Below are 22784 nucleotides of genomic sequence, written 5' to 3'. Positions count from 1 at the left end.
GTAATGCTTTGAAGGTTTTCCTAGTTGCAATAACTTTTACCAATGCACCGCATATGTGAAGCTAATGCCAGCACAATGTCGCTGATAAAGCAAAGGAGAAAGGATTATCAAATGATACAGAATTTTCTTATTATTGTAAAAACTATGTTTGATTCATGGTGTGTAGAGGTAACATCACACAATCTGGGGAAAAGGAGGCAGACATTCAAATTTAACATTTTTGCCACAACTCTTGAAATTGAATACATGTGAACCGTAAATGCTAACAACCAGGTTTGTCTGCATCGCTATAATACAGTGCCCTCCATAATGTTTGGGACAAACACCAATCATTTATTTATTTGCCTCTGTACTCCACAATATGAGATTTGTAATGGAAAAAGTCACATGTGGTTAAAGTGCACATTGTCAGATTTTAATAAAGGCAATGAAAGTCTGTGTTGATCTGAAAGATAGCTTCTAGGCATTTGTTTGTGTTTTACTTCTTTTTAAATTGGAATTTAAAACTGTCAAGGTTACTGCTTTATGCCACTCCCTAAATATCTTGTCCCTAAAAATACGTGTGCCACTATCTTCAGTTTAGTTTTAGTATAGAGATACATTATGGAAACAGGCCTTTTGGCACACCGAGTCCTCGCCGACCATCAGTCACCCGTCCCCACGCTATCCCACTTTTGCACCCACTCCCTCCGCGCTAGGGGCAATTTACAGAGATCAATTAACCTACAAACCCACACATCTTTGGGATCTGGGAGGAAACCGGAGCACTAGGGGCAATATACAGAGGCCAATTAACCTACAAACCCACACATCTTTGTGATCTGGGAAGAAACCGGAGCACCCAGAGAAAACCCACGAAGTCACAGGGAGAATGTACAAAATCCACACAGACAGCACCCAAGGTCAGGATCGAACCAGGGTCTCTGACGCTGTGAGGCAGCGGCTCTACCAGCTTCATTCTTTCAGGGATGGAGGTAACCTACTAATATTTTAAAAGGATTGGAAGGGTTTCGACTCAAAATGGTGCTGAGGGGTTCAAACCTGAAACATTGCCCAAATGGTCCAGACCCAAAATGTCCTCCGAGTCTAAAGAAGGTTCCCGACCCGAAACGTTGCCTGTACATTTCCTCCACAGATGCTGCCTGTCCTGCTGAGTTACACCAGCACTTAATGTTTTAAACACCACACGTTTATTCAGTTTTAGTCAATTCTGTCGATTTATTCTGGTCATAGAGTCATAGACAGCACGGAAACAGGCCCTTTGGCCCAACTTATCCATGCCGACCAGAAATAGAAATCATAATCCAACTAGAAATCATAAATTTCGCACCACCCTGCTTTAGATTGAGACCCTTGGTACAAAATCATTTCAGTGTCAATACTCAAACTTTATTGATTGTACCTTCCCCTGCACAGTCACTGCCCAGACTGAAAGATGTCCGAAAGGTTCATCAGTAATTTCCCATCCTCCTATAGCAATATCATGAAAGGGATCTGGTAGCGGTCCCAAATTTTGCGAGGGAATCTGAAAAACAAAGACACCACTTGAGGATTCCACATTATACTTTTATTCTACTTTTCCAACTCAATCAATTTAAGAGTGGACATGTCTAGATTTAGCAGAAGTTACCTACGCAACTAATCTACTGAAAGGAGGATTAGCTAAAAATAGATTACCCCAGTGGCTACACTTCATAAAATATATATTTAGCTGTAAAGCCTTTGGGATGATCTAATGCTGCAAAAGACAAGTGTATAAATACAGTAAAAAACAAACAGTTGGAGGAACAGGGTAGAGCAGCATCTGAGGAGGGTCATTGTCAGATTGTTTGGGTTGGGGCCCAGATTACACCAGTTGCAATCTCCAAAGTACAAATACAAATCATTGTCTGTAGAGCCATTTGGTTAAACAAATCAACCATCAACCTCATCGGAGACCCTCGGACTATCTTTAATCGAACTTTTCGTTGCACTAAACATTGCATCCTTTATCCTTTATCTGTACACTCTGGACGACCCAATTGTTATCATGCATTGTCTTTCCGCTGACTGGTTAGCACACAACAAAAAAGCTTTTCAATGTACCTCGGTACACATAATAATAACATAAACTAAAAAATTCAGCTTGTATTTACTACATTAGCTCTAAATTACACTGCCTTTGATAAATTTGATGTTGTCGTCTTTCATATTGAATCATGTTCTGCACTGACATTGAGGGCCGAAGTGCCTGTTCTTGTGCTGTATGTTCTATGTTTTCATGAATTGCAAACCTGTCGACGTTTCAAAGACCGAGCTAATTTAGATAGAATATTTTTAAAACTTTAATACTTTCCCATAATCAAATGGAGATATTGAATTTAGCAAAGGTTAATAGTAACCACATGGATATTAAATGTGTCTGTGGCAGACATAATGTTATTAACATTGCCTCATGATTGTGCTCAATGGCAATCTACCCGATTTAACAAAATGTGTATGCACAAAGCCAAGCAACAACTTTTGCCCAAAGTGTTGCTGTTTGACTGGCCCTCACTTTGGTAAAAGGTCAGACCCTAACAATAGGGGCAGAAACAGTGACGCAGCGGTAGAGTTGCTGCCTTACAGCGTTAGGGATCCGGATGCTGTCTGTACGTTCTGACCTGTACGTTGATCCTGACCTCGGGTGTTGTCTGTACGTTCTCTCTGCGAACGCGTAGGTTTCTCCCCAGGTACCCTAGTTTTCTCTCACACTCCAAAAATGTGCAAAGATAGTTGGACTCGGTGGACCAAAGGGCCCTTTTCCATTCAGTATCTTTAGATTTTAGCGTTTAGAGATGCAAGATGGAACCCACACTGACCAGCGATCACTCTGTACACTAGCACTATCCTACACACTAGGGACAATTTATGATTTACAGAAGCCAATTAACCCCTCTAAACTATCTCTAAACTAAACTAAATTTGGGCAACGCTACGTTGTCTCACACAATAACTATAAGATGGGTTGTGTGAAAAGTGTGAGTGCATTTCTAACACTTGGATATAGTAAGTTAAATTGGACAAACCTATCTCACATATAACCTAATTGCTCATTCATGAGTCAATTCAATACGCCTGCCAGGTGTCCTCCATTTAGTTCATGTCAAATGAGCAGTAGTAGACCATTCGGCCCATCGAGTCTACTCCGCTATTTAATCATGGGTGATCTATCTTTCCCTCTCAACCCCATTCTCCTGCCTTCTTCCCATAACCCCGACACCCTTACTAATCAAGAATCTGTCACTCTCCTCCTTAACAATACCCAATGACCTGGCATCCATAGCCATCTGCGGCAATGAATTCCACAGATTCATCACCCGCTGACTAAAGAAGATTTAGAACTCCAATTCAGCAGTGAATTTAAATTATCATTTAATTTAGTCGAGGATGGAGTGGTGTACGAACCTTCGCCCAGGTGTTGCAGGACTTGTACCTTCTGTAACGGATCCATCGGCGTCGGCGGACACAAGAGTTCCACCGCTTGCTTTTTGTGTAAGTGGCTGGAAAATCAATTGCGTAAGTCCAACCCTGGAAGGCAAACAAACAGATTTGGGTGTTAAATTACAGGTTTTCACATTTAATATCGCAAGATCAACAGCACTAAGCAGAAAGGAAAAAGGTAGGATTCCGTCTGCAAACAGTTTGGCAACAACTTTTCCAAATGCATCTGAAATCAGAAATACACTTCCAAAGGTAGTATGTGCCAAAGGAAAATTAACACTGATAAAAGGCAAAAAAGTGTAAAATTCACACTTTATTTTGGCAGTGCAAATTCAATATAGTAAAATTTAAGCTGTTATAATGAATTTACACTCTGCCAGAATAAGTAGGAGTGACAAAAGGAGCTCAAATTGTACTTATGCAAAAAAAATGATGCAAAGTACTGGACTAACTCAGCGGGCAGGCAGCATCTCTGGAGAACATGGATAGGTAACGTTTCGGATCTGGACCCTTCTTCAGACTCAATCCAAGTTTTGATTAGGCAACTTAGTCAACATAAGTTTAATAGTCATAGCAGCGGAATTAGGACATTTGGCCATTCGAGTCTACTCTTCCCATCAATAATGGTTGATCTATCTGTCCCTTTCAACCCCATGGACATGTTGGGTCGAAGGGCCTGTTTCCATACTGTATAACCATACTGTATGTCGGTTTCATTAAGTGTTAAACCATTCAGCTATGTACATCCACAGGAGAAATGGTAGTAATTTGCCAAGGCTTTTATGAGAGCACGTTCTAAACCAGAAGGTCAACAGATGTTCAGGAATGCCACCACCCAAAGGCCTACTCCAAGTCACCCACCATCTGTCATATCTGACTGGAGGGCAGAGCTTTAAGGTGAGTGGGGTAACGTTTAAAGGAGATGTGCAGGGCAACTTTCTTTTTCTTTCTTTTTTTAATTCTTGTTCCAACAACTGGATCACACTGCCTGGGGTGGTGGTGGAGGCAGATGCAACAGTGGTATTTAGAGTGCCCTCCATAATGTTTGGGACAAAGACCCATCGTTTATTTATTTGCCTCTGTACTCCACAATTTGAGATTTGTAATAGAAAGAAATCACATGCGATTAAAGTGCACAGTCAGATTTTATTAAAGGGTATTTTTATCCATTTTGGTTTCACCATGTAGAAATTACAGCTGTGTTTACACATAGACCCCAATTTCAGGGCACCATAATGTGTGGAACACATGGCTTCACAGGCATTTGTAATTGTTCAGGTGTATTCAAATGCCTCCTTAATGCAGGTATAAGAGAGCTCTCAGCACCTAGTCTTTCCTCCAGTCTTTCCATCACCTTTGGAAACTTTTATTGCTGTTTATCAACATGAGGACCATAGTTGTGCCAATGAAAGTCAAAGAATTATGAGATTGAGAAACAAGAATAAAACTGTTAGAGACGTCAGCCAAATCTTAGGCTTATCAAAATCAACTGTTTAGAACATCAACAAAAAGAGAACACTGGTGAGCTTACTAATCGCAAAAGGGACTGGCAGGCCAAGGAAGACCTCCACAGCTGATGACACAATAATTCTCTCTATAATAAAGAAAAATCCCCCGATGTGGATTTGTCAATGGCCAATATCCGCAGAAGACTTCATGAACAGAAATACAGAGGCTACACTGCAAGATGCAAACCACTGGTTAGCCGCAAAAATAGGCCAGGTTAGTTTGCCAAGAAGTACTTAAAAGAACAACTACAGTTCTGGAAAAAGGTCTTGTGGACAGATGAGATGAAGATGAACTTATATCAGAGTGATGGCAAGGGCAAAGTATGGAGGAGAGAAGGAACTGCCCAAGATCCAAAGCATACCACCTCATCTGTGAAACACGGTGGCGGGGGTGTTATGGCCTGGGCATGTATGGCTGCTGAGGGCACTGGCTCACTTATCTTCATTGATGATACAGCTCCTGATGGTAGTAGCAAATGAATTCTGAAGTGTATAGACACATCCTATCTGCTCAAGTTCAAACAAATGCCTCAAAACTCATTGGCCGGCAGTTCATTCTACAGTAAGACAATGATCCCAAACATACTGCTAAAGCAACAAAGTTGTTTTTCAAAGCTAAAAAATTGTCAATTCTTGAGTGGCCATCAATCACCCGATCTGAACCCAATTGAGCATGCCTTTTATATGCTGAAGAGAAAACTGAAGGGGACTAGTCCCCAAAACAAGCATAATCTAAAGATGGCTGCAATACAGGCCTGGCAGAGCATCACCAGAGAAGACACCCAGCAACTGGTGATGTCCATGAATCGCAGGCTTCAAGCAGTCATTATATGCAAAGGATATGCAGCAATATACTAAACGAGACTACTTTCATTTACATGACATTGCTGTGTCCCAAACATTATGGCGCCCTGAAATGGGGGGAATATGTATAAACACTGCTGTAATTTCTACATGGTGAAACCAAAATGTATAAAAAATGGCATTTATTAAAATCTGACAATGTGCACTTTAACCACATGTGGTTTTTTCTATTACAAATCTCAAATTGTGGAGTACAGAGGCAAATAAATAAATGATGGGTCTTTGGCCCAAACATTATGGAGGGCACTGTAAGAGGCTTTTGGATAACCACCTCTTTTCACTGTAGCACAGTACATGTGACAATAAACTAAACCAATTAACCTACAGAGAGACTAATTAACTTATAGGGAGAGGTTGGGCAGGCTACGGCCTCGTTCATGGAGCACAGGAGGCTGAGGAGTGATCTTGTAGAGGTGTATACAATCATGAGGGGAACAGAAAGAGTGAATGCACAGTCTTTTACTTAGGATTACGGAATCAAGAACCAGAGGACCTTGGTTTAATGCGAGAGGGGAAATATTTAATAGGAACCTGCTGGATATGGAATATGGAATAAGCTGCCAGAGGAAGAAGTAAGGTAAGTATTCTAATCGTATTTAAAAGACATTTTGACATGAACATGGATAGGGAAGGTTTAGAGGGATATGGGCCAAATGGGACACCATAGTCAGCATGTACAAGTTGGGCCAAAGGGCCTGTTTCTGTGTTGTATGACTGTACATAGTCTTAGGATTTGATTGAATTCATAAATAGATGCAAAAAATTATTGAATGAGCAAACAGTGGCACAGCTGGTAGAGCCGCTGGCTCATAATGCCAGAGACTCGGGTTCGAACCTAACCTTGGGTGCTGTCAGTAAGGAATTTGCATCCTCTCTATAACTGCATGAGTTTCCTCCGAGTGCTCTCATTTCCTCCCACATCCCAAAGATAGTGGGTTTGTTGGTTAATTGGCCTCTGCAAATTGTCCCTAGTGTGTAGGGAGTGGATGTGAAAGAAGGATAACATAGAACTAATGTGGACGGATGATCGATGGCCTGTGTGATCTAGATGGGCCTGTTTCCGTGCTGTATCTCTAAAACTAAAAAAGATGCCTTGATTATCTCTGCCTGCATTAATATCGCTGCCAAGCTGATACAATATGAAGTTATTCATGAAAATCTCTTACCCCTTTTTCTGTTGGCTCTCCTCCAATATTTTCATCCACGTACCAATTGGACTCCCACTCCCAATGTTGTGTTGCAAGTTTAAATTCTTTGATCGGCTGATGCTTTAGTCCTGTAACATCACTCCACTGCCAGCGGTCACTGGGGAGCAGATGATCACTGAAACCATCCACAGGATTCCAGCGCTACATAAAACAGACCAAACAAATCCGAGGCATGACCCACATAGAAACTACATCCTCCAGCAGTTTGTTTTATACCTTTTTAAAAAGTCTTGTTACCTCTACTGCAACACATTACAATCACAATTATAAATATTGTCTGATCAAGGGTGGCACAATGGTAAAGTTGCTGCCTTATAACACCAGAGACCTGGGTTCAATCCTGACGACGGGTGCTGTCTGTGTGAAGTTTGTACGTTCTCCCTGTGACCACATGGGTTTTCTTCGTGGGAGCTCCGGTTTCCTCCCACATTCCAAAGACGCACAGGTTGACCTTGGGTGCTGACATGTGAACTGACTTTGGTAAAAATTGTAAATTGTCCTTCGTGTGTAGGATAGTGCTAGTGTACGGGGTGATCACTGGTCGGCACTGACTTGGTGGACGGAAGGACCTTTTTCCATGCTGTATCTCTAAACTATAAAACTATTTCTATGGTCATTGCTGCATGTATAAGCAACAGGATAAGAAATGTATGTCTGTTCAGGGAGAACATTGCTGGTATTTAGATAGAAATGTTTTCTTTTATGTTGATATAGCACAGTCAATCCTAAAGGGCCAGGTGTTATGTCATCAAAGATGTAGTGAAATCATCATTCTGTTTAGATTCTCGAGAACAGGGCTAAAATAGATTAATCTAGCAGAAGCTAAAATAAGTGCAGAGATTTAGTTTACTTTAATTTTTTGTCATGTGTACCAATTACAATCAAGCCGTCCACAGTGTACAGATGCAAGATAAAGGGAATAACTTTTAGTGCAAGATAAGATACAGTAAATTCCGATTAAATTATTAATCTCAATTAAAGAATAAACCAAGGGTCTCCAATGAGGTAGATGGGAGGGCAGGACCGTTCTCCAGTTGGTGATAGGAAGGTTCAGTTGCTTGAATACAGTTGGGAAGAAATAATCCTTGAATCTGGAGGCGTGCGTATTCACACTTCTCGCTGTGGTAGCATGTAGTGAGGCAATGGAAGGGAGGTTGGTTTGCGTGATGGTCTTTGCTGTGTCCACAATCCTGTGCAATTTATTGCGGTTTCCAAGGATGTTGCCAGAATCTGAGGGCTTGAGCTACGAGGAGAGGTTGGGCAGGCTAGGACTATTCATAGAAACATAGAAATTAGGTGCAGGAGTAGGCCATTTGGCCCTTCGAGCCTGCATCGCCATTCAATATGATCATGGCTGATCATCCAACTCAGTATCCCGTACCTGCCTTCTCTCCATACCCCCTGATCCCCTTAGCCACAAGGGCCACATCTAACTCCCTTAAATATAGCCAATGAACTAGCCTCAGCTACCTTCTGTGGCAGAGAATTCCAGAGATTCCAGAATTCCTTGGAGAGCAGGAGGCTGAGGGGTGATCTTATAGAGGTGTATAAAATCATGAGGGGAATAGATAGGGTAAATGTACAAAGTATTTTACCCAGGGTAGGGGAATCAAGAACCAGAGGGCATAGGTTTAAAATGAGAGGGGAAAGGTTTAATAGGAATCTGAGGAGCAACTTTTTCACTCAGAGGGAGGAGGTAGTTAAGGCAGGTATTATAACAGTATTTAAAGAACACTTATGTATCGGAAGGAGCTGCAGATGCTGGTTTAAACCGAAGATAGACACAGAAAGCTGGAGTAACTCAGCAGGTCAGACAGCAACTCTGGAAAAAAGGAATAGGTAATGTTTTGGGTCGAGACCCTTCTTCAGACACTTGGACAAGTACATGGATAGGAAAGGTTTAGAGGGATATGGGCCAAACGTGGGGAGATGGGACTAGCTTAGATGAGGGATCTTGGTCGATATGGACGAGTTGGACTGATGGGCCACTTCCCGTGCTGTATGACTCTGACTAAATCCGAGATATATATTTTTCTTATTCCAACTGAAACTTTCAAGAAGTTTATTTATCTCACATTTTATTGGGGGAGGGAGAGGGGAAACGACTGCTATTTACCAGCAGATTTAGTTTAGTTTAGCATGGAAACAGGCCAAACCACCTGTCCCCGAGGCAAATCTGCCTTTAGACTTTAAATTTTACTTTAGACTTTGGAGATACAGCACGGAAACAGGCAACTATATCAACGTACAAACTCTGTATAGCTCGCACACGTAGTCAGTCAGGATTGAACCTGCGCCTCTGGCGCTGTAAGGCAGCAGCTCTACCACTGCACCACTGCGCCTGCTCTTGAGACAAGGTTGATACTTGCTCAAGCATATTTGTTTAGTTTGGCACGGAAACAAGCCATTTGGCCCAACGAGTCTACACTGTTCATCATTCGCCCGTTCACACTAGTTCTATGCATTTACACTTTCATATCCACTCCTCACACATTAGCAGTAATTTACAGAGGCCAATTAACCAATAAACCTGCATGTCTTTGGGCTGTGGGAGGAAACCCACGCGGTCACAGGGAAAACTTGCAAACTCCGCACAGAAAGCATTCGAGGTCAGGATCAATTACGGTCTCCTGTGTTGTGAGGCAGCAACTTTACCTGCTGCGCCACCTAGGCTGACATTATTTGAAGAATTACAGCATTTATTTAGTCAGCGCACCTGATTTTCATAGGTCTCTTCTTGGTATCGGATGGGAACTTCGTTTGCATGGACATAGACGTAGATTTGTTGGTCGCATGCAATTCCCCAACAGCACTGCTTGCCAGCTGCCAGTCTCTTGAATTCTAAACTTGCATCTTTGCACAGCTCCCAGTACTGGCTGGCTGTAGAGAGAGTGTACACGCTGCCGTGGACATCCACAGCCCACAACAGAGAGCTGGGCATGACTGCCTCTAATAAAACAAAATACAAAATCCATCAGTAATCCAGATTTGCCAGCAGTGGGAAACCTCCCAATCATACATTCCCAACTTTTCACGGTCAAACTGAGAAAGATACAATTGGCTGATTTACCATGTTACCCCAATCAATTACCCAACATCAGAAATTATAATCAAATTGTTTTATGAACTAGTGGAACATTTAGGAACATGATTCATATCTAATGGCACTGCAATTGGTTCTCCAATTCCCAGCTTCAAATTTGTAAGTTTCCCCTCTGAATAATCATAGAACATGGAACAGTACAGGCCTGTCAGCCCACAATGACTGTACCGAATAGGATGCTAAAATAAACAGAACTCCTCTGCCTGCATGTGATCCGTATCCCTCCATTCCCTGAATATCCATGTGCCTATCTAAAAAGCCACTTTAACGCCATTATCATATCTGCCTGCATCACCACTCCTGGCAGCACATTCCAGGCACCCACCACTCGGTGTAAAATCAAATCTTGCCACACTCATCTGTTTTAAGCTTGGTCCCTTTCACCTTAAAGCTATGCCGACTAGTCTTTGATATTTCCACCCCAGGCGAAAAAATGGTTCTGAGCGTCTACCCTGTCTATAACTCTCAAAATATTATATAGCTCCATAAGGTCTCTCCACAACTTTCAACGCTCCAGAGAAAGCAATCCAAATTTATCCAACCTCTCTTTACAGCTAATACACTCTAATCCAGACACCATCATGGTAATCCACTTATATCACCTCTCCACAGCCTTTACATACATCCTTTAATGGTGCGACTAGAACTGCACATATTACTCCAAATCCGGTCGAACCACATTTTTTATAAAGCTGCAACATGACTTTCTGAATTTTATACTCAATGTCTTGTCACTTGAAAGCAAGCATACCATACAGTTCCTATATCACTCTATCTATTTGTGTTGCCACTTTCAAGGAACTATAGACTTGGACCCCAAGATCCTCTGTATATCAATGGTTTTAAGGGTCTTGACATCAACTGTGTAGTTTCTGCTTACATTCGTCCTCCCAAAGTGCAATACCTCACATTAGCTTGGATTAAATTCCATCTGCCATTTCTCCGCCCATATATCTGTAACTGATCTACATCCCGCTGTATCCTTTGACAGCCTTCCTCACTGTCTGCAATGCCACCAATTTTGGTGTCGCCTGAAAAATTAATAGCCAACCCAACTACACTTAATACAAATCAATTATATGCATCACAAACAGCAGAGGTCTCAGCACTCCTATCTTAATCTTCTGGATCTGCCCACCACGAGGGACTTTATCAAATGCCTTGCTAAAATCCATGGAGACAACACACACTGCCCTACCCTAATGAATCACCTTTTACACTCCTCAAAAATCTCAATTAAGTAAATATGACATGACCTGCCATGGACAAAACAATGCTAACAGTGCCTAGTAATCCATTTCTCTTCCAAATGCAAATAAATCCTTTCCCGAAGAAACTTATTTGATAACTACCCCATCAGTGATGTGGTATTTATAATTACTGAATGTATACATTCTGTATTAGGACGAAGGGCCTTTTTTCGCGCTGTATGACTCTAAACCGTATATGCTGTGTGCTTCATGTGAATAAGGAATTTCATTGCGTCTTAATGTATATTACAGTAAACTAAGCTGAAACTTAATATAATGATCTACCCCCACAAACTTGGGGTGGTGGTGGGTGAAGATAAGATGAGCGGGGAAAGCTTTAATAGGAACCCGATGGATAACCATTCTTTCAGCGGGTGGTGAGTATATGGGACGGGCTGCTAGGAGGGTAGTTGAGGCAGGTACAGTAACAACACTCAAAAGACTTTGGTGAGGTACACAGATAGGTACGGTTTAGAGGGATATGTGGCAAACATGGGGAAGTAGGATTAGCTTAGATGGTGTATCTTGGTGGGCATGGACCAGATGGGCCTAATGGCCTGTTTCCATGCTGTATGACTAAGACCTCAGTTTTTACCTTACAAGCACACTTCCTTCTTTGAACTTCTACTCTTTGAACAGTGCTCGCTCGGTGAATGCAACTTTTAATTTTGAACCATGGGATTTGTGTGTGATCTGTGGTTACACCCTGAAGCTGGGACCTTGAAGTCTTCCAATCAAGATAGCTACTGCCATAACAATCGTACTGTCAAAACAAAACTCGCCAGTCAGCAAGTTAAACTATTTCCTTTATCATATTTACTCAGAATTGACTAACTTCTTGATTAGTTTCTGAGTCTTAACAGCTATATCTCAGCCACTCTCTTCAATGTTTTTTTCAGCTGATGAAAAGACATGCACAATATTTATACTAATCTATATTCTTAGTAATTATATTTTGGCCAATTTGTGAGGCCACATTTGGAGTATTGTGTTCAGTTTTGTTCACCAAGTAACAGGAAAGATGTTGTTAAGATGTAAAGGGTGCAGAGATTTACAAGGATGTTGCCAGGACTTGGGGGCTTGAGCTACAGGCTTCATTCTGTGGCGCACAGGAGGACGAGGGGTGATCTTATTGAGGTGTACAAAATCATGAGGGCAATGGGTGGGGCGAATGCACAGAATCTTTTACCCAGAATAGGGGTATCGAGAACAAGAGGGCGTAAGTTAAAGTTGAGAGGGGAAAGATTTAATAAGAACCCGAGGGGAAACATTTGCACACAAAGCGTGGTGGGTATATGGGACGAGCTACTAGATGAGATGAGGCAGGTATTATCACATAATTTAAAAGACATTTATATGGGTATGTGGGTAAGAAAGGTTTAGAGGGATGGGACTCTCATAGATGGGGCATCTTGGTCAGCATGGACGAGTAGGGCTGAAGGGCCTGTTTCCATGCTGTAGGAAAAATCCAGCACTTTTTTAGTTCTCTGAAACAAACTTCTGTGGGTGTTCAGAAACTGGAGGGTGAACATTGATTAAATTTTGGACACTCCAGGAAGGAAAGAGCACGTGCACCAGAAATAGTGGTGGAGCAAGCTAGAGAAACCACCGCTTATTTTTCTTATCTTCTTAAAGCATGACCTCCTCTTTGAGAAGTTACAATCTAAAGATGCCTCTTCACTGAACTTCAACTCCTTCAACATCCTCTCCATCCCACATTCTTTCATTGCCTCCTCCATTGCCAGTGAAGTCACAAGCAAACTGGAGGAACAGCACCTCGTATTCCGCTTGGCTAGCTTACAGAATTGTCATATGTACCAAAAGCGGAACAATAGATGAGAAAGTGGGATAATGTTGGACTAGTGTGAATGGGTGATCAATGGTCGGCACGGACTCGGTGGGCCGAAGGCTTCATCAGTCATATCCTATACTTGGGAACAAGATTGTTCACTACCATTATGAGGTATTACAGGGGCAGGAGAGTGGGATATTACAGGCTATACTATTCTTGGGGTGTGGCTGGAAAATGGGGGTCAACCATTTGGTGCCCATTCTTAAATGGTGTGCCCCTCATTCTCGGGGCACCTATTTCTAAATCAAAATGCGTCCTCATGCTGTCTGTCCTAAAAGGGCAGTAATCTACTATCTATAAATAAGTGATTTCAAGATGATCTTTAGTTCGCAGACTTTAACTAGGTCAGAGCCCGCTACAGGAGGTTCCATTTATAAATCCATTAGAGGTCAGTTTACACGCTTAAGATCCTCAATGGCTCTGCATTGCTCAATTACCTAACATGGCGTAATATGGGGAGAGATTAACAGCACAAAGACTTGGAGGAATCATTTCCAAATAGGTTAATGCCTACTTTTTTTACAGCATGGGAGCAGGCCATTTGGCCCACCACATACATGCCGACCAGTGGGCACCCATCTGTATCAACACCACCTCCCAGCACTTGGCCCAGGTGAATCAAGTCCTCATGTAGAGGCTTCTTAAATACTCTCAGTGATTCTGCTTTTATCACAGGTAGATAAAAATGCTGGAGAAATTCAGTGGGTGAGGCAGCATCTAGGTCGGGACACTTCTTCAGACTGATGTGGGGGTGGGGGCAGGAAAAAGAAAGAAAGATGCAGAGACAGTGAGCTGCGGGAGAGCTGGGAAGGGGAGGGAGAAAGCAAGGACTACCTGAAATTGGAGAAGTTAATGTTCATACCGCTGGGGTGTAAACAACCAAAGCAAAATATGAGGTGTTGCTCCTCCAATTTACGGTGGGACTCACTCTGGCCATGGAGAAGGCCCAGGACAGAAAGGTCGGATTCGGGGAGTTGAAGTGTTGAGCCACCGGGAGATCAGGTTGGTTATTGCGAACTGAGCAGTGAAGGGGATGGAAAATTGGTCGGGCCAGTTGCCAAAGAGCATTTTTATCTACTTTTGATTTTTCCAGCATCTGCAGTTCCTTCTTAAACACTGCTTTTATCACTCTCTCTAGCCCCCCAGGTAAAGAAGGACCCCCTTAGAACCCTCCTAAATATCCTACCTCTTTTATCTTTATGTACTATAGTTATATCTTCCATATCAGAAAAAACTCCCAGCACATTCTTAAGGGAACCCTCTCTAAATCAAAATATCTACTTGGAGGGAATAACTCCAAAATCGATACCCCTACTTAAAGAAACTGTCTCCAAATCACTGTTTTACAGCATGGAAACAGGCCCTTTGCCCCCAACTTCTCCATTCCGACCAAGATATCCCATCTAAGCAAGTCCCATTTGCCCACATTTGGCCCGTATCCCTCTAAACCTTTCCTATCCAATTACCTATCCAAATGCTGATAGAGTACCTGCCTCAACTACTTATTCTGGCAACTCATTCAATGTTGCCACCACCCTCTGTCTGAAAACATTGACCCTCAGGTTCCTGTTATATCTTGCCCCACTCACCTAAAACCCATGTCCTATGGTTCTTGATTCTCCAACTGTGGGTAAAAGATTCTGTGCTTTCCCCCTCATGGATTCACATACACAAAAGGCACAATTTTAAAAACCAGTTAGGGCCCACAATGGGAGGGACCATCTCTAAATCAGTGCCCACACCCAGATCTTTCCTGGTCCCAGCACACTGATGTAATTATAAAGAAAGCATATCAGCGCCTCTACTTCCTGAGAAGATTACGGAGAGTCGGTATGTCAAGTAGGACTCTCTCGAACTTCTACAGGTGAACAGTAGAGAACATACTGACTGGTTGCATTGTGGCTTGGTTCGGCAACTTGAACGTCCAGGAGCGGAAAAGAATGCAGAAAATTGTGACCACTGCCCAGTCCATCATTGGCTCTGACCTCCCCACCATCGAAGGGATCTATCGCAGTTGCTGCCTCAAAAAGGCTGCCAACATCATCAAAGACCCACACCATCATGGCCACACACTCATCGCTCCGTTGCCATCAGGTAGAAGGTACAGGAGCCTGAAATCAGGAACAGCTTCTTCCCCACAGCCATCAGGCTACTAAATACAACATCAAACACACTCTGAACTATAACAGCCTATTGCACTTTATCTGTTTATTTATGTGTATCTATATGGGCTATGGTACATAGACACACTGATCTGTTCTGTATTTATGCCTACAATATTCTGTTGTGCTGCAACAAGCAAGAATTTCATTCTCCTATCTGGGACACATGACAATAAACTCTCTTGACTTGACTTGAGAGACACTATAAACCCGTCAATGCCCACAGTTAAGAGGGGCATATCTGAACCAGCCAGTGCCCTCCTGGGGAATGTCTCTAAATCTGCGCCCTCACCAGCAGGTACTGTCTCTAAACCAGTCACTACCCACAGTAAAAGGGACTGTCTCTAAACCAGCGGCCACTCCTAGAAGGACCCTCCAAACCAGTCAAGGTATAATAAGGACATCTCGAAATGAGTTAGTACCCACAGTTAAAGAGGCTGTCTCTAAATGAGTCCCATACTTTGAAGGTAGACAGAAATGCTGGAGAAACTCAGCGGGTGAGACAGCATCTATGGAGCGAAGGAAATAGGAAACGTTTCGGGTCGTAACCCTTCTTGGAAGGACCGTCTTTCAGTCAGTGCCCACACCTGCAGAGACCATCTCTAAACCAGTCAGTGTCCACATTTAAAGGGACCGTCTGTAAACCAGTGCCCATACCTGGAGGAACTGTCTCTAAACCAGGCCACATGTTTAAGGGACCGTGTCTAAACTATTACCCGCATCAGGAGGCTGTCTCCAAACCATCGCCACAGGGACCGTCTCTAAACCATTGCCGACAGGTGTAAGGGACCGTCGCCAAATCGTCAACTACAACGCTGCTAATAATGTCAGAGTAAAGTGACGGAGCTAACATCTGCAAACCGCTCCCAGTACATTACCGCCAGCTCCGCGACAGCCGCCCAGCTCCTCGCCGCACCGACCCGATCAACATCCACCATCCAAGCCGGACGCGGCTTCCGGAACCTTCTTTGCTGACAACAGCCGATGCTCCGTGGAAGCCCCGCCCCCTGACACGCCATTGGTCGCTTCCCGCGCTTGATTGGCCGGCGACCCGTCCGTCAGGCTGGCGTCGTGACGCACTGCGTCATATGCAGATACGGGGGGGGGCGGGGCCTGTCCTTGACAGCTGAGGGTGCAGGAAGGTAGGTGCCTGGTGTTGGGGCCACTGGAACTGCCATGCCCACTGGAACTGCCGTGCCCACTGGAACTGCCGTGCCCACTGGAACTGCCGTGCCCACTGGAACTGCCGTGCCTACTGGAGCTGCCGTGCCTACTGGAACTGCCGTGCCTACTGGAACTGTTGTGCCTACTGGAACTGCCATGCCTACTGGAACTGCCATGCCCACTGGAACTGCCATGCCTACTGGAACTGCCATGCCTACTGGAACTGCCGTGCCCACTGGAACTGCCGTGCCCACTGGAACTGCCGTGCCTACTGGAACTGTCGTGCCTACTGGAACTGCCGTGGAAACTGGAGCTGCCATAGCTACTGGGGTTTTAGGGCTGTTGGGGGCTCATGGAGCAGTCATGGGTACTGGGGTTTTAGGGATGTTTGGCCTGAATGGACTGGTGGGTTGTTGGACTGTTGGGTTGTTGGACCATTTTTTTAATCAAGTATTTACAAAAATGATATGTACAGTACAAAACAATACAAACAAACCCACCACCATGATACAAAGTAAAACAAACATTCTTAAATTCTGAATATTAAATAACTATTTCCCCATCGTTATTGAGGATACTTTCCACCCCACAGCGTGTCCAAAGATGAGGATGGTGGGTGTGAAGTTCAGCCAGAAGGCAAGGGGCAGCCCCTTTAGATGTTGGAACAGGGGCTGCAACCTCACGCACTCCATATACACATGGAATAGACTCTCTCAGCCCGCACAAGTGGCAGGCGGCTGGCGAGTCTGTGAACCGCGAGAGAAACAGGTTGCACATGACGCCTTGGTGCAGTACCCTCCACCCGAGGTCCCCAATGTAGAGGCGGAGAATCCCTGCATAGAGGGACCCCCACTGGTGGGCCCTCTCATGCCCACAAGGCAACACCGACCTCCACTTTGTGTCCAGAACTGTTAGACCGTTGGGTTGTTGGAATGTTGGGTTGTTGTGAGATCATAGGATGACAGATATTAGGTTAGTTTGGAGACACGATATGGAAACAGACTCATCAGTCCACCAAGTTCATGCCAACTATTAATTACCCTTAATTACTCCAGCACTTTGTGTCCTTTTGCTTACAGATAGCCGCCAGTTTAACATACGCCCGTCTGCTAATTCTATACTACACAATTTAGAAAAGCCAATTAACCTACAAACTCACATGTCTTTGGAATGTGGGCGGAAACCGGAGCATCCGGAGAAAACCCATGTGGTCACACGGAGAATTATGAACTCTGTACAGACAGCACCCATGGTTAGGATTGAATGTGGGTCTCTGGCGCTGTAAGGTAGCAAACCTATTGCTGTGCCACTGTGCCAACTATCCATGTCCGCCTGACCCGCTGAGTTACTCCAGCACTTTTTGTCCTTTTGCTTCAAGATAGCTGTCTGGTTTTTTTACAGTATTTTAAAAGATTCTGTTAATATATTTGCTTGCCAGTAGAGATATTTGCAAGCTCAATGTGACCACATTTGAAAGCAGCAGTTGGCAGCAGAGTAGGAGGTGACAATTCTGATTCCAAGTTGATATCCATCTGGCTTGGTAGGACATAGAACAGTACAGCACAGGAACGCCCTTCGGCGCACAATGTCTGTGCCAAACATGATGCCTGCACAAGATCCAGAACCCTCCATACCCTGTCTAAAAGCCTCTTAAACATCACTATCTTATCTGTCTCACCCTTGGATTTCCTATTACCGATGAGGCTCACCGGCCTATAATTCTGTCTTATGAAGGGGACCAAGTTGGGAATTAGCAATGCCAGCATGTCCTGTCTGAAAGTAACCAGCCTGAATATGTTCAACGGTACTTTATTGTCACATGTTTCTTGATACAGTGAAATTCCTTCTTTGCATTTGGTTCAGTCACAATCTTACTATACATGGGTACGATCATACTTTAAGTACAAGAGTGTAATAATAGATTACACTGAATAAGTACACAAGAGTCGCCACGTTTCCGTCGCCATCTTGTACGCTTAAAATTCAGAGTTGTTAAAAATGTAGAGTCTTAAACTTGACCATAAAGGCCTGTTATCCTGGCGACGGCAATGGGTCGGTGTTGCAGAGGACGGCTTGGCCAGGCGATGCCGTCGGTGTCCTCCACCATTGCTCTGTGCCGTCGCAGGCCGCATCTGATCCGCACGCTCGGCCTCTTGGAGCAGCGCTCGATCCAATCCAGCCCCAGGCTGCTGCAGGGCCTCCAGTGGCTCACTCCACCGACGCATCAACCCTGACACACAACCCGCAAACGTGCCGTCCACCCGCCTCAGGCGGTCACCGCTCAACCTCTGTGCCCCAGGGCGCCTCCTGCAACCGACCTCAGAACCCCCAGAGCACCTCCAAGGGCACGGGAGACGAGACCCCAGCAACTCACCGGCATGGAGGGTGAGATTGGGAGACAGAGTCCTGGAGACAAGTTCTCCCAAGTCATGAGTGTTGACCACAATGATTCAGGGCCTCTGCCACAGAATTGTCCTGAGCTCCAGCTTTCTTGCTCCCGATTTGCATTTCTAGAATAAAAAATGTTTATTTCACTTCCTTTCTTTGAACAGAATTCGTTTTTATTCTGTATTTAGTCCCAGTTTCCTCTTCCCCCCCTGTCCTCATGCTGTTTCCAGTAAGAGGTTCAGTAAATGACAAAATGCCAGGCACCTGCTGTCTGTTTTGTGGGTAGCCGCTAGAAATTAGTTCAAGACCAAACCACAGTGGTTGCAGCCTCACAGCGCCAGAGACCAGGATTCAATCCTGACCACAGGTGCTGTCTGTACGGAGTTTGGATGTTCTCCCCGTGATCGAGTTGGTTTTCTCTGAGTGCTCCGGGTTCCTCCCGCACTCCAGACGTACAGGTTTGTAGGTTAATTGGCTTGGTAAAAATTTTAATTGTCCCTAGTGTAGAGGATAGTGCTAGGGTATGGGGATCGCTGGTTGGCGCGGACTTGGTGGGCCAAATGGCCTGTGTCCGCACTGTATCATCAAAATAAAATAGTGACTAGATATGCAGGCAGAAGGTTATCTACATAAGGCGCTGCTCAAGAAAGTGTTCAATGGTGCTATTATTATCACATGTGCAAAATGCAAAGGCACAGTGAAATTATTTTCCCACTAACATTCCAGAAGAGTATTGTCATACCCAAGCACATTCCCGATTAGCAAATTAGAAAACAGAAATAGTCTACTGGCCCTGCATGCAAGAGTCGCCATGTTTTGGCAGCATCTTTACAGTTCAGTCCGCGCTCTATTTGTTATGAGCGGAGCCCATTCCAGACGAGCCCCAGGCTGCTGTGGGGCCTCCAGCCCTCGCCTTCCTTGGATGTGTGGATTGACCTATGAACCGACGTCCCTCTCCTCACTCGTCCACCTTTCATCCCTGGGGTAGCCTCCCACTGCCCACCTTGAGGGTGCGGTAGACCCGACCCCGGTTCTCTCTCCTCTCTTACCGGCCTCGTTCCACGCTCGTCGCATCCACCGCCGTTGCCGGCTCCATCCTCCCAGACGGACTCTAGTCTTGTGGGGACAAGCAGGGGTCGGCTCGACTCGGCGGCTCCCCCTTTAGGCCGCGGCACTCTGGAACCTGGGAGCCTTTAAAATGTTTATTTCACAGAATTGTTTTTTAGTCGAAAAGGCACAACATAGGATGTACTTCCTGCAGCAGCTGAGGAAGCACAATCTGACACAGGCAATGATGGTCCAATTCTACACGGCCATCGTAGAGTCTGTTCTCACCTTCTCCATCATGGTCTGGTTTGGCTCAGCCACCAAGCACGACACATGGAGGATGCAGCGAATCGTCTGATCAGCAGAGAAGGTTATTGACTGCAACCTTCCCTCCATTGATGAACTATACACTGCAAGGGCCAGGAAGCGAGCGGGCAAGATCATCTCTGACCCCTCTCACCCTGGCCACAAACTATTTGATCATCTCTGACCCCTCTCACCCTGGCCACAAACTCTGGAAGGCGACTCCGGATTGTCAAAGCTGCCACAGCCAGACATAAAAACTGTTTTTATCCACAAGTAGTTGCTCTACTCAACAGCCAAAAATCTGTTGCCTCCCTTTGATCTGGTATTTTGTTGATTCACATGCTTGATCAATGGTGTTTTATCATTAATGTTTTATTATTATTAATGTTTAGTGTTTTCTGAGTCATTCGTAACTGTCACTGTATGTCATGTTGTTACTTGTAGGCGGAGCACCAAGGCAAATTTCTTGTATGTGAATACTTGACCAATAAACCTACTTACTTACTTATTCTGTATTTCCTCTTCTCTCCCCTTCACATGCTGTTTTCAGTAAGGGGTTCAGTGAATGACTTGTTTCCTAATTGTGTTTTTGCACTAATGTTGTGTTTTTTGCAGTCTTTTTCATTCCACTATTTTGTTTAACTTATGTACAATTTATGTTTTCTCGTGTTGTTCAGTCTATGAGCCTGTGATGTTGCTGCAAGCAAGATTTTCACTGTTCCTGTACCTCACTGTACTTGTTCCTATGACATTATGCTCAATTATGTATGGCAGAGAGCATATTGACTGGTTCGGCAACTCGAATGCCCACGAACGAAGAAGATTGCAAAAAGTGGTGATTACTGGCCGGTCCATCATGGGTACTAACTCCCCACCATCGAAGGGATCTACAGGAGTCACTGCCTCAAAAAGGCAGCCAGCATCAGAGACCCACACCACTCTGGCCACGCTCTCATTTCACTCCTGCCATTGGGAGGAACGTAAAGGAGCCTGAAAACTGTAACGTCTAGGTTCCGGAGCAACCTCTTCTCAACTACCATCAGGCTATTAAACACTGCAACCTCCAAATAGGCTCCGAACTAAATAGATTTGGGGACATTATTTTTGACTTTGCACTACTATTGTCCATTTATTTGTAATTAAAAAAATATATATACTGAACTTTTTTTTAAGATAGACACAAAATGCTGGAGTAACTCAGCGGGATAGACAGCATCTCTGGGGAGAAGGAATGGGTGACGTTTTGGGTCGAGACCCTTCTTCTGAGACTATTCCTTCCTCCAGCTTCACAATTCGCATCTCTTCAATTATTTTGTCTCACACCTCCTGTCATTTCATCTCTGGCCTTTGCCCATCTGTCTATCAAACCGCCTACCAACCCCATACCTATCCTCATTACCTACTGGGCTTTGTCCTGCTCCTCCTCTCTTCCAGCTTTATTTCTCTCGCTCATACTAGGGTCCCAACCTAAAAAGTCACATATCCACTTCTCCAGCAATGGTGCCTGACCTGCTCAGTTAAAGGGACTGCCCTCCTCTTCTCCTGCCTTAAAGGGACCGCCTTCCTCTTCTGTCTTATAGGGACCGCTGTCCTCTCCCGTCTTATAGGGACCGCTGTCCTCTCCTGTCATAAAGCGACAGTGGCCTCCTCTCCCACCTTAAAAGGCCCATAGATCACAAAATGCTGGAATAACTCAGTGGGACAGGCAGCATCTCTGGAGCGAAGGAATGGGTGGCGTTTCGGTTCGAGACCCCTCTTCAGACTGATGTCAGGGGAGTGGGCGGGACAGAGATAGAATGTAGTGGGAGACAGTAAGACTGGTGGGAGAACAGAGAAGGGGATGGAGAGAGAGGGCTATTTCAAGTTAGAGAAGTCAATGTTCATACCGCTGGGGTGTAAGCTACCCAAGTGAAATATGAGGTGCTGTTCCTCCAATTTGAACTGGCCTCACTCTGAGAATGGAGGAGGCCCTGGGCAGAAAGGTCAGATTGGGAGGGGGAGTTAAAGTGCTGAGCAACCCGGCGATCAGGTAGGTTACGACGGACTGAGCGGAGGTATTCAGCGAAACGATCGCCGAGCCTGCGCTTGGCCTCGCCGATGTACAGGAGTTGACACCTGGAACAGCGGACACAGTAGATGAGGTTGGAGAGGGGTGCAAGTGAACCTCTGCCTCACCTGAAAGGACTTAAACCTTAAAAGGACCATACCTTTACCCGCCTTAAAGGGAACCCTCTTCTCCCATCTTAAAGGGAACATGATCTCCTCTTTTGTTCAAGAAGGAACTGCAGATGCCTGACCTGCTCACATCGGGGAGACTAAGCGGAGGTTGGGCGATCGTTTCGCCATCGGGGAGACTAAGCGGAGGTTGGGCGATCGTTTCGCCATCGGGGAGACTAAGCGGAGGTTGGGCGATCGTTTCGCCGAACACCTCCGCTCAGTCCGCAATAACCTACCTGAACTCCCGGTGGCT

The 22784-nt window shown here is 44.7% G+C and overlaps 1 protein-coding gene across 1 annotated transcript in view; it reads right to left on the bottom strand.

Moving 5' to 3' along the window:
- tecpr1 (tectonin beta-propeller repeat containing 1) overlaps window positions 1–16410 on the bottom strand; it is a 64624-nt gene extending 48214 nt beyond the window's left edge. The window contains exons 1-5 of the mRNA XM_033040559.1: window positions 16288–16410; window positions 9759–9991; window positions 7001–7183; window positions 3427–3549; window positions 1403–1525 (exon numbers count right to left, since the gene is read on the bottom strand). Coding sequence (XP_032896450.1) covers window positions 1403–1525; window positions 3427–3549; window positions 7001–7183; window positions 9759–9983 — 654 coding nt within the window. The 5' untranslated portion in view covers window positions 9984–9991; window positions 16288–16410. The remainder of the gene's footprint in view (window positions 1–1402; window positions 1526–3426; window positions 3550–7000; window positions 7184–9758; window positions 9992–16287) is intronic.
- Between the last annotated feature and the right edge of the window lie 6374 nt (window positions 16411–22784).

Source organism: Amblyraja radiata, chromosome 22, assembly GCF_010909765.2.
Source record: "Amblyraja radiata isolate CabotCenter1 chromosome 22, sAmbRad1.1.pri, whole genome shotgun sequence".
Lineage (NCBI taxonomy): Eukaryota > Metazoa > Chordata > Chondrichthyes > Rajiformes > Rajidae > Amblyraja > Amblyraja radiata.
This window is presented reverse-complemented; position numbering and strand designations above follow the sequence as displayed.